The sequence below is a fragment of the Budorcas taxicolor genome, chromosome 9 (genome assembly GCF_023091745.1).
Source record: "Budorcas taxicolor isolate Tak-1 chromosome 9, Takin1.1, whole genome shotgun sequence".
Lineage (NCBI taxonomy): Eukaryota > Metazoa > Chordata > Mammalia > Artiodactyla > Bovidae > Budorcas > Budorcas taxicolor.
In genome coordinates, this window is record NC_068918.1 from 89,136,590 (window position 1) to 89,149,192 (window position 12,603).

Genomic DNA, 12,603 nt, shown 5'->3' on the forward strand with positions numbered 1-12,603 from the left:
AATTCCCTTGTCACCCACCTTCAGCACCTCCTCTAGGTTCTACAGGAATAGGACCCGTTGCTTGCTCCCACACACCTCTCACGCTCATTCTTCATCTCCAGAATCCTACTTGAGTTTCAACTCACCCCGAAGTCTTTATTGGTGACTTTCACTCAGCTGTTTCCCCTACACCTTTAAAACTGCACAAGACTTATATTTCAGTTTTTATATGGCAGTTATCGTGTTTGACACCCTTATGTTATAGCTATTAGTTTGAGCCCCATGAAACTGCTGATATTTTTAACCTATGTAGTTCAATCTAGTATTACTGTTGATTTTAGAGGGCCTAAGTAAACAGCAGTCTCTAAGAAAATAGCAGTGGGTACTGACTTTCTTTGGGATCCTCTCAGAAGCCCAGAATACTGGAAGTGTTGTGAAAATCAAGAATCTTAATGAACCCATCCAGATATCTATATTTGTATCTATCCATCTGTAGAAATCAACTGTCTATAGTAATTGGTATAACCTATCACCTCCAGTGGTAGAGGTGAGAAACTTTAGAACCTGAAAACTTTGGATAACAAAATATTTTGGTTCAAGAAGCTGTTTTAAAATAATTTATGATGGGAACATCCTTGGTTTTAGAGGTTGGCAGGTACAGTAAAAAAAAGCTCTCTAGTTGACTGAAATTAAAAAAAAAACAAACAAAACACCAAAACACTTTTCAGCACAGGTGCTTCCCTTATAAACACAAATTGCCTAAAAGCAAAGCACAGCACCCTGTGTGCACTGAGCGGAGCAGACTGCTGTCAGAGAAGAGGTGCTGGAGAAGAGGGGGCAATTCACATTTCCATAGCGGCTCTCTTACACCCAGATCTGAAAGCCTTTCTTAAAGCAGTAAACATCATCACCAAAAAGAGACAGCCATAGGATGTCAATAAAGTAGGGACTGGGTAGAGACACAGCACCCCACCACCACCACTGTTCACAAGAGCAGGCCCCCAAACAGCTGCAGGCAGAAATGCAACTCATCTGAGCTGGTGAAAAAAGGGGGATGCCGGGAATGTGTTTGGGGTTCTTCAGGATCACCTGAACAGTTCACAGAAAGCAACTGGGTTTTCATACTTTCTCAAAGAGTGACTTCAATCCGTATGGGGGCCTGTTTGCTGGCTTCCCCAACACAAAACTGGTCTCCACTCCCAGAGGAAGGCACTGCTCCCCAATGGCCTGCCCAGTTCACCCCTTTCCCTGCGGAAATACCCGCTGGGAATGAAGCCCCACCCCCACCCCATGAAAAGATACAGCGCTGTGATGCTATGAGGAGCCCCGCGGTGCCCGGAAAGCGTCAGGGACAGGAGAGAAAAACACTGGCTGCACCCTCCCCAACATTTCAGCGGCCCATTCTGGGGTTCATGTTACTGAAACTTCGAGAAATTAAACACACAGGTGGACGTTCGCGGTGCGTGCATCCTCCTCCACGCCGCCTCGGGCGCTGATGGGCAGGGAGCTCGCGAGTCTGCTCCAAGGCCCTGAGCCCCCAAACCTCCTCCCATCCTGAGCTGCGGCGGCAGACCCGGGACCATCCTCCAGGGGTCACAATTGGGTTGCAGATCCCTCCCGGCACAGTGACTGAGCAGCCGGATCTGGGACAATTTCTGTGACTCCTTCATTAAGATTCAAGTGGAATAAGTACGGTAGAAATTGAACAGACTCAGAAACGGTGCCTTGCTGCTCCTCTAGTCAGTAAACATTTATTCACTAAGCCCAGCCTGTGTGCTCGCTCGCTCTTCTCTCTCCCAGTCACAGTTGTTCTCCAATCCGTACCTGCTTGCTGGTTTAATGCATAATTAAGAAGGTCAGAATTAATGAAGCGGTGTGGAGTAAAGTTCAAGGAATCCCTAGGCACTATTTATTCTATTAGATCTCAGGCACGAATGTCAGCTTGGCAGCGCAAGCGGCATAAGCAATGGGGCTGGCCGCAGCCCAGGAACCCTCCGCCCAGGGACACTCACCTGCACTGTCAAGCCATTCCGAAGCTCCTTCCCTGCGAAAATCACACACAGCTGGTCAGCTGGAACCCCCTGTCGCTTAGCAACCACCTCCTTGAGCTGGAAGATGCTGGTGTCAGAATCGACCTCCACTGGGAACCCGTGGTTAGAGTTGAACCTGACAAACACTGGACAAAAAAAAACAAAAAACAAAAACACGAAGCTTTAGTCAAAACCCTTAAATGGCAATTGCATTTAATGGCAGTGCAACATTTCTGAATTGATTTGCCCCTCTCCTGCCCTTTGATAAGCAGTGTGCATTTTCTTTCACTTATAAAGCTTAAGGCTATGGAGCAACATTTGGAGAAAAATGGAGTTATCCTATGGGATTTCCCTTTCATATATTAGGCAGTGACCCACAAACAAAATTGCATGCTCCCTTTGACATCCGTCCTGCGAAAGAGGGGGACTCAAGCAGAACACTTGCTTGATTGGAATTGTGAGATTCCCAAGAGTTTATCCAGGAGATTCAGCTCTGACAGCCTGTACAAACTCACACTGCCTCTACGGCATCCCCCTTAATAAAAAATCAAAGGCGTCATGTCAGCACTCATGGTACAGCAGTGGAAAGAAATCAAGCCACTTTCTGAACTAGAGTGAAGACGCACCAGGTTGTGTCTAAGAGCCCGAGCCATCACTGGCGGTCCCAGCCAAAAGGCTCCACTGCGTCTCACGGAAACATGCATCTGCCCCTTCTTTTGAAAGACGCCATTTCTCCTGGAGCCACTATCCTCCTCAAGACCCAGGCTGGAACCTTGCAGCCTCTCCATGTCTTCTTGCTGCTAATGCCATCCACCTCCTCCAAGTCTCTTCTTGCATCTGGCCTTTCCGTTGCATTCTTCCAGTCACGATGCTTATCAATCACGTCTTGATTCTTGCAACAGCCTCCCAACTGAAGTCTTGTCTGTGTGTGTGTCGCTCAGTCGTGTCCAACACTTTGCCACCCCATGGACTGCAGGTCCTGTGCAACCCACCAGGCTCGTCTGCCCGTGGAATTCTCCAGGCACGAATACTGGAGCGGGCTGCCATTTTCATCTCCAGGGGAATCTCCCCTGGCCCAGAGATATAAGCCGGGTCGCCCACACTGCAGGCAGATTCTTTACCAACTGAGCCACCAGGGAAACGCAACTGAAGTCTTAATATACTCCTTTCACTTTCAGAATGTCCTACATTGTTCTGCAAAGTAAACCTTATTCTAGAGTGCTGCCATGTCACAGCCCTGAGTGCCCCCAAAATACAGACCACAGAAAACTCCTGCCCCTGCCTCTTACCTTTGTTCAATGACACTCCCTTCCTCACCGCTGCCTGCTGAAAGCCCATTCACCCCCAGGATCCATCTAAGACATGACCTCCTCCCAGAGGCCACTCACTGTCAGCAGCGTCAAGACTGAGCTCACCTCTTCAGGATTCAGGGGCTGTTACTATGTACATCTTATAAGGCTTGCCACAATTTCTCAGGGACTCAGTACGACACAGGAGACAAGTACATCCTCCAAACTGAGAGGTCCTATAGGTCCCTTATCAGCTTAGAGGACTAGGGTAAACATACTAACCTTCACTCTTTAACTCTCAGTTTCCTAATCTTCAAAATATTTATAAAGCACATTAATAATATTTATAGTGTTTACAACAATCCCACAATGACTTTTAAAAAATGGATATTTGTATATGTGTTCCTACCTTCTATGAAAGATCATAAACTCCTCAAGGCCAGGCACTACAGTTAATTTTCTGCTATACCTTCTTTAAATGGAGCATTAGCACTCAGTAGTTCTCAATATGTGAGATGGCCCACCAAATAATAATCATAATTAAATAATATTTACAATACCAATAATAGTCAAGTAATTACTATGTGGTAGAAGTTGTACCTTACATAGGCCATTTGGGAGTCGGTGATGGACAGGGAGGCCTGGCATGCTGCGATTCATGGGGTCGCAAAGATTCGGACACGACTGAGTGACTGAACTGAACTGAACTGAATGATCTGGTAAGGTCACTATTATTATTGTTATTTAATAGAAAAGTAAATGCAGTCCTTGAGAATTGTAATCACTTTTCTGAGGACATCAGTTACTTTATAATGGAATCACAATTGAAATTCAGTTCAAACTACCTCTGAACCCTATTCCATTTCTACTATAACACACTGCCTGAACTATTCTCAGAAGAAAAGTCCACGTTCCCTTCCTTATGACTGTGTGTGTGTGCGTGTGTGCATGTGTGTGTGTGTAAAACACAACAGCAAGAAGTCTTTACACCATACATCACACGGCCTCTGTACAGGTTAGCAGTAGAAAATGAGATTAAAAGTCAAAGCTCCAGTCAAGTGCTAAGAGCAAAGAACAATGAACAATAGTTATAAGACACAATGAGATAAAAAAGACACCAAACTTGAGAGTAAGTGCCAGAGATGACATTACAAGCGCAAAAACCTGACATATTTTACCAGCAAAGAAAATATTTAGAGAGGGTAAGAACTGTGACAAAAGTGTCCCAAATAAAGAAAACTGATAAAAAAAAAATTACAGAGGAAAAGGTGCTTTTGACATACGTTAAAGTAGATGCCATGTGACACTGTTGAAAGTTAGAGGAGGCAAATAAAAATATATTGGAAGCCCTTGAAGTATATTCTTGGTATCCTTAGATCAGAGACCGTAAGGCAACCAATTCATCAGATGAGACACAGCAACCAGTGAGTGACTATAAGGAACAAAAGCTATGGTCTAGTTCCAAAGTTGATATTCTGGTGGTGGGAATTGATGTGTGTGTGTTTTTTGGGTTCCTTTTTTGAAGTAAAAATAGGGAAGGAGCAGTTGAAAAACCATACAAAAGCTATTTTTAAAAAGGGTTAAATAAATAAAATTCATTGAAAGAAGTAATCCGAGGAAACTCTGTAACCTTAAACGCCAATATCAATATAAACAAAGACAAACGAAAAGGCTAGGAAAAGAACAGAAAGCAAGTGAAAATGAAGTGCAAAAGAGCAAACAAACAAATTAATGTTGTATGTATATGTAAGGCTGAGTCCCTTCACTGTTCACCTGAAACTCTTTTACAAGACTGTTAATCAGATATACCCCAATATTATAAAAAAAAAAAAAGGAATAAATATTTAAGGAGATCTAAAGTTGTTGATTTTCTCTAGAAGTTCAAATCATGAAAATTCTACCCTAAGGGAAAGAATTATAAAGAAAACTAAAGGGGAAAAAAAAAATCTGCAAAATAAATACTAGATAACTCTGTACCACTAATGAAATCATTACTATCTAAAAGCCTTCTGTTTTCCTCATAAATGGAAGATTAAAGTTTGTGAGCTTAAACTCAACTTGTATAAATCATACCAGTACTTTATAAATGAATATTGTTGAGCAACAAGTCAAAAATAGACAATGAATCTATCATAGAAAGATTGATCAAGTACATAGTAGGTATTTGGTCAACTAAAATATTTGTTGAGAGAATTAAAAAGCACAGCTCAAGACAGACCACTATCATCAGCATATAAATGGGATCAACAGTTTTGGGCAAGACAGTTCCTTCTCAAAAAAGAATGCCCTAATCGCCTCTATAGGATGTTTAGCTCCAGCTGCAGCCCAGTAAATAACAGGAGCATACTCTAATAACTGTGCCAACCAAAGGTAACCCTACATATCTCTGAATGTCCCTTGGGAAGGTAGTTTCTTCTTTACCTTTAAGAAACATCACTCTAGTATGGCCAGCCCCAAGCAGACAGAACTTGTCCTCAGATTCCCTTCCATTCCTTATCCAACATCTCTGCCCAGAAAAATCTACTGTGAACTTCTTATTGTTAACTCTCCATTTCTTTCCTTTGCATTCTTTAATGAACCCACTCTTGAAGTCTTGAAGATTACTCTTGGCATGACCTCCGCATTTTCAATCAATGGTTGCTTTTTTATTCTTTTCATATTTGGCCATTTGGGAATAATCAGCAAGGCCCTTGATCTAATAGCACTTTTTATTTTTCTCTAAGCATCGGCCACTAGGTCCTCCTGGTTTCCTTCAACAACACAGGACATACTTTCTTACTGGTTTCAGAGTGCCCAGAGTTCTGCTTGATCTCTCTTCTTTTCTGAGCGTCCGCCTAGGGTTGCATTATCCAAGCTGCATGTCTTACAATTATTAGGTAATTTAATGTATTCAAATGGGAAATTTTCATTCACCATGATTTTTACTTTATTTTCTTATTTTAAAATTCAACTCTCTCACAACCTTCTACGTCAGATATTTCTCAGAACAATGTGAGTCCATAGAGTTATCTAATTCTTAGGCCCAGTTCCTATGATCATCAAGCTATAGAATTTGCTTACAAAAACTCTACTGAACATGTACTTAACAACTTCTATGAGAATCTCAAAATACTTACATAAAGGTGAAATTAACCTCCCACAAATCACATAGTATATCTTCAGTATTCTTAACATAAAATTTGTTATAATCCTAATTTCTTGCTGTCATAATTTAAAACATTTTTAAAAACACTGCAGCATATTAGGCATTTTTCATAGGATTCTTCTAGTGAAAAAATTTAACACACTTCCTAGATGAATGAGTTTCTAAATTGGGTATTTTATTGTATGCTTTAAACTTGAACTTTAATTACTTTTTTTCTTAAATTGAAAAAACACAAAGTATGATTCAACAAGAACATCTACAATGCAGGATTAAAGTAAGTAGGAGATGAAAGTCTGACCAGCACTTGAAAACTGTTAATATTTTAAGAAAAAAGTAAACACTTATTTTGAAAAAGAGCCACTATTATAATCTGATGACCATGTGTGTGTGTGGGGGGGGGGGGGGGGCAGGTAACAAATGAGAAATCAACAATTAAGGGATAAGAAGCACTTGCTAGTTGATCATAAAGGTAATTTCTAAGTTCAAAGGAAAATGTTAGAAGAAAGCTAACTGCAACATTTAGTAAAGTTACCCCTTCTATACAACAGATATAAAGAGTAACAACAAAAAATGTATTGAGGGAAGGCTCATGCACAGATGCACCAAATTTCCCTAAAAGAACGAACTATGAATATACTCTGGCTCTTAAGGCCCTAAGTTCAACTGACAATGTAAACACAGGCCTCCACTGAGAATGAAGCCTTAAACAGTGATGTTGAACTTGCATCAAGCAGAGCGGAGAACCCTGGTTAACAATGGAACCCATCCAGGCTTGAGTCATGGATCAAACTCAACTGGCAGAAATCCCCTTTTTGGGCCATGATTACCTCCCCCTGCCCCCTTATTTTGTAGCCCATCATTCAGAGTGCTGCACGTTAGGGAAATGAACAAGATTTTGTGAGAGAGAAGTTCTAGGAAATAGCAGCATGAAAACAACCATTTTATTAACCACCAGGATGAGACAATTGCAAAATTATCTGCTTGCTGCAGAGGACAGATTTTGACTTCAACAATTTCCTTTAAAAAATAAAAATCAAATAACGTCACTGTTCTGAGTCCTACTCTTTTCTAATATAATTTAGTCTACAGTACTCTATTCCTTTAACCAATGAATAATGGTGAAGAACAAATCTGTAGAAGTATATAGCATTTTTGGAACCACAGCTCAATGTTAAGTGACTTATGTACACAAACTTTTATTGAATTCTTACAGGACCCAGATTATTGTTACTATTTTAAGGCTATTATTTATATCATTTAACTTAAAACATTTAGAAAACTAAGATCATGGCATCTGGTCCCATTACTTCATGGGAAATAGACAGGGAAACAATGGAAACAGCGAGAGATTTTATCTTTTGGGGCTCCAAAATCACTGCAGATGGTGACTGCAAAAGACCCTTGCTCCTTGGAAGAAAAGTTATGACCAATCTAGACAGCATATTAAAAAGCAGAGACATTACTTTGCCAACAAAGGTCCATCTAGTCAAAGCTATGGCTTTTCCAGTGGTCATGAATGGATGTGAGAGTTGGACTATAAAGAAAGCTGAGCACCGAAGAATTGATGCTTTTGAACTGTGGTGCTGGAGAAGACTCCTGAGAAGTCCCTTGGACTGCAAGGAGATCCAACGAGTCAATCGTAAAGGAAATCAGTCCTGGATATTCACTGGAAGGACTGATGGTGAAGCTGAAATTACAATACTTCTGCCACCTGATGAAAAGAGCTGACTCATTTGAAAAGACCCTGATTCTGGGAAAGATTGAAGGTGGGAGAAGGGGACAACAGAAGATGAGGTGGTTGGATGGCAACACCAACGTGATAGACATGAGCTTGGGTAAATCCGGGAGTTGATGATGGACAGGGAGGCCTGGTGTGCTGTAGTCTATGGGTTCACAAAGAGTCAGACCTGGTTGAACAACTGAATGAACTCTACTGTAAGTTCTTTCTGATCAGAAACTTCTTTTAGTCTCTTCATCCTCACTATCACAGTGTTAGACACAGACCGGGATTTCCACTTTTTGTAATGGCTCAGGAACATGTCAGGTCAATTCCCTGCAGAAAATATGTGGACCTGAAGGCACTGAAGCGTGAAGAGAAGGGGGACTCTGGTAGAGAGCGCATGTCAGGAGAAGTAAAGGCCGGCAAGCTCACTCACAGCTCTTAGTTTACAGCCAGGTACAACCTGGATGGCATGAAGGGTTGCAGGTACACTGCAAAGAAGCAAAATCCTGAACGTGGAGAAACTTGCCTCTAAGAAGAGAAGAGCAGGAAAAATCCCAGAAGGAAAAGAAGCATAAAGGGAATCGGCAACTCTGTCTACCCACATCTCTGACAGGTTCCTGAACCACACAGACACATAACATACTTAAAGCATCTCGGCAAAGGGAAAGATCCGCTCAAAGAGATGGACTGTAACTCTCCACCCTTTAAATGAGCACTTCAAATAGTGACTTCTTCCAAAGAGCACAGTGTGGGAAGAGGGAACAAGAGAAACTTCCTAGCGGAGAAACCAGAGAACAGCACTTTAGCCAGGTGATCCAGGTCAACATCAGCAGAGAGAAGTCCCACTGATGCTGTGTACCCTTCATCTCACGGGAGGACCATGGCTTTTTATCTCTGGGGTCTTCCTCTCCAAAACACAAAACCCCAGTCTAACCTTGAGAGGAGCATCAGACATATACCAGTAGAGGAACAGTCCTAAAAATACCTGACCATTAGCCCTCAGAACTTTCCAGGTCATCAAAATCCAATCTGAGAAATTTTCACCATCTAGAGGGGCCAAAGGAGACATGGCAACTAAATGTAATATGATATCCTAGATGTCATTCTAGAAGAGAAAATGTCCCTGAGTCAGTGATGCCATCCAACCATCTCATCCTCTGTCGTCCGCTTCTTCTCCTGCCTTCAGTCTTCCCCAGCATAAGTCAGTTCTTCGCATTAGGTGGCCAAAGTATTGGAGTTTCAGCTTCAGCATCAGTCCTTCCAATGAATATTCAGGACTGATTTCCTTTAGGAATGACTGGTTGGATCTCCTTGCTGTCCAAGGGACTCTCAAGGGTCTTCTCCAACACCACAGTTCAAAAGCATCAGTTTTTCAGCACTCAGGTTTCTTTACAATCCAACTCTCATATCCATACCCTGAGTACCGGAAAAACCATGAAAAGTATGAAAGTATGAAAGTGAAGTCGCCCAGTCGTGTCTGACTCTTTGCGACCCTGTGGACTCCTCCATCCGTGGGGTTCTCCAGGCAAGAATACTGGAGTAGGCTGCCATTTCCTTCTCCAGGAAAAACCATAGCTTTAACTAAATGCCAGCTTGGCTTTATCCAGCCTGGCATTTCACATGATGTACTCTGCATATAAGTTAAATAAGCAGGTTGATAATATACAGACTTTACATACTTCTTTCCCAAATTGGAACCAGTCTGTTGTTCCACGTCTGGTTCTAATTGTTGCTTCTTGAACTGCATACAGATTTCTCAGGAGACAGGTAAGGTGGTCTGATATCCCTATCTCTTTAAAGATTTTCCACAGTTTGTTGTGGTTACCTCATCATTAAAAACACGGGAGGCCAGAAGTAAAAGTATAACATCTTTAAGGTTTTCAAATTAAAAACAAAAGTACTGTTAAATAAAGAATTCTATATCCAGTAAAAATAATCTTCAGGAATAAAGGTAAAATAAAGATATTTTAAGATGTAAGAAAGGCTTCCCTGATGGCTCAGCTGGTAAAGAATCTGCCTGCAATACAGGAGATCCCAGTTCGATTCCTGACTCAGGAAGATCCGCTGCAGACGGGATACGCTACCAACTCCAGTATTCTTGGGCTTCCCTTGTGGCTCAGCTGGTAAAAAATCCGCCTACAAGTCAGACACTGACTTTTGCTTTTCAAGATGTAAGAAAACTAAGAAAACCTGTCACAAGCAGACTCACCCTATAAGAAATGCAGATGAAAACTTCATTTTAGAGGTTAATGATACCAGGGGGAAATGATGGTCCTCGTGAAAGTTTAAGGACAACAGAAATGCAAAAATATCTGAGTAAATACAGAAGACAATTATACAGGGATTTTGCTTTGTTCATCTTAATTTATTTAATAATGCAGTAGATTATATGGACTTAATTAAGTCACATCCTCAAATTCATATTTTAAAGCCCTATCACCCAATACAATGATATCTGGAGATGGGACCTTGTGGAGGTACTTGGGTTTACATAATAAGGTCATGAGAATGGGGCCGTCATGATGATATTAGTGTCCTTATCCTATAGGAAAAGATACCAGAATGTTTGCTTCCCCTCCTTCTGCTACACGAGAGTGCAGGGAGATGGAGGTTGTCTGAGTCAGGAAGAAGGCCCATCCCAGAACCTAACCATGCTGGACTCTGATCTCAGACTTCCAGACTCCAGAACTGTGGAAAACTACATTTATATTATTTAAACTTCCCAAGCTAGTCATAGTCTGTTATGGTGCTGAGCAAAGAAAACATTCAACACAAAAATTAAAAAGCTTCATGAGTGGTCCAAAATACAAATATAATAACTATGACAAAAAGAACAGGGGATGGATAACAACAAATTTCTTATACATTTTGTGGGGAAACTGGTGCAATATTAACAACATTGACTGTCAAAATTTAAGAATATGCATTAAAATTCTTGGAGTAAATTATAATGTTGAGTCAAAAAGCAAATAAAAATTACAGTGGAATTCTAAAAAATACTGAATCAGCTAGAATCAGAAATGAAGTCATAGAGGAGCAAAAATGGAAGAGTAAGTAGAAAACATGTAATAAAATGACAGACTCAAATTCAGTCATTTCAATAATTGCATTAAATTTTAATGAAATAAATACTTCAATTAAAAGGCATAGGCTGTCAGATAGGAAAGAACAAGGTTTACCTAACGATGCACTCTCTGTAGAGCTGTGTTTTACAAACAAAGACAGAAATAGTTTGAAAGTTAATCAATTTAAAAAATGCAATTATTAACTCTTACCTAAGGCCCACCATATCGTTTAAAAATTTCAGTTACTACATCAATTGCATAATAGTAATTTTTTTTTTTTCAGTTGCTTAATTGTGTCCAACTCTTTGTGACCCCATGGACTATACAGTTCATGGAATTCTCCAGGCCAGAATACTGGAGTGAGTAGCCTTTCCCTTCTCCAGGGGATCTTCCCAACCCAGGGATGGAACCCAGGTCTCCCACATTGCAGGTGGACTCTTTACCAGCTGAGCCACAAGGGAAGTCCGAGAATACTGGAGTGGGTAGCCTAGCACTTCTCCAGATTTTCCCGACCCAGGAATCAAACCAGGGCCTCCTGCATTGCATGTGGATTCTTTACCAAATGAGCTTTTAATGTTTAGTTGGTTAGAAAATTTTCATTCAATAAGAAAGATATTCCCAATGGAGTTGTATTTCACTGTGTTTTAGAGTACACTGTAATTGATCCAAAGTGACTTTAGGATACTGATAATGATATCTTATGTTTAGAGTGAGCTTTCAGTTTTCAAAGTGCTTTTACAGACATTATCTCAGTTAATCTTCACAACAGCTGTGAACGATGATTGCGACAGCATTTACTACTCCTACTTTTAAAGTGAATAAACAGATGTATGAGAAGGAAAAGTGGTTTACCTGAGATTTAAAAGGGAAGAAGCAGGAACTAGAAGCTGTGTCCTGAGCCCCTTGCTACAAAGGCTGTATGTTACCCCGGGGAGGTAAAAGGCAATCTCTACACCTCTGAACCCTCACGTAAGCTTACTTAAGACTGATATGTTAGAAAACATGTCTATGGATGAGGTGTCATAATAGTTCTTAATAGTTCATAATAGTTCTTGTCCTATTTTCTCTTCAAAATCAACATTTTCCCATTTTTAAAAAAAGTCAACCCACTCATTCTTTCCCAGTTTCACTCTGGTTCATTAGCACATGGCATCCAAAAGAAAAAGGGTAACTTAAATTATTGGTGATTAAAAAGCTTCTTTTAACCATTAACTTGTAACAGTGCTTGGCTTCTTATACAGTAGGGCTTCCCTGGTGCCTCAGACAGTAAAGAGTCTGCCTACAATGCGGGAGACCCAGGTTCGATCCCTGGGCTGGGAAGATACACTGGAGAAAGAAATGGCAACCCACTTCAGTCCTCTTGCCTAAAAAA

General features: G+C 40.9%; 1 protein-coding gene across 2 annotated transcripts in view; it reads right to left on the reverse strand.

Annotated features, from left to right (window-relative positions):
• PRKN (parkin RBR E3 ubiquitin protein ligase) overlaps positions 1–12,603 on the reverse strand; it is a 1,201,361-nt gene that overhangs the window by 962,402 nt on the left and 226,356 nt on the right. For both annotated transcript variants that reach the window (XM_052645487.1, XM_052645486.1), the window contains exon 2: positions 1,992–2,155. In XM_052645487.1, coding sequence (XP_052501447.1) covers positions 1,992–2,155 — 164 coding nt within the window. The remainder of the gene's footprint in view (positions 1–1,991; positions 2,156–12,603) is intronic.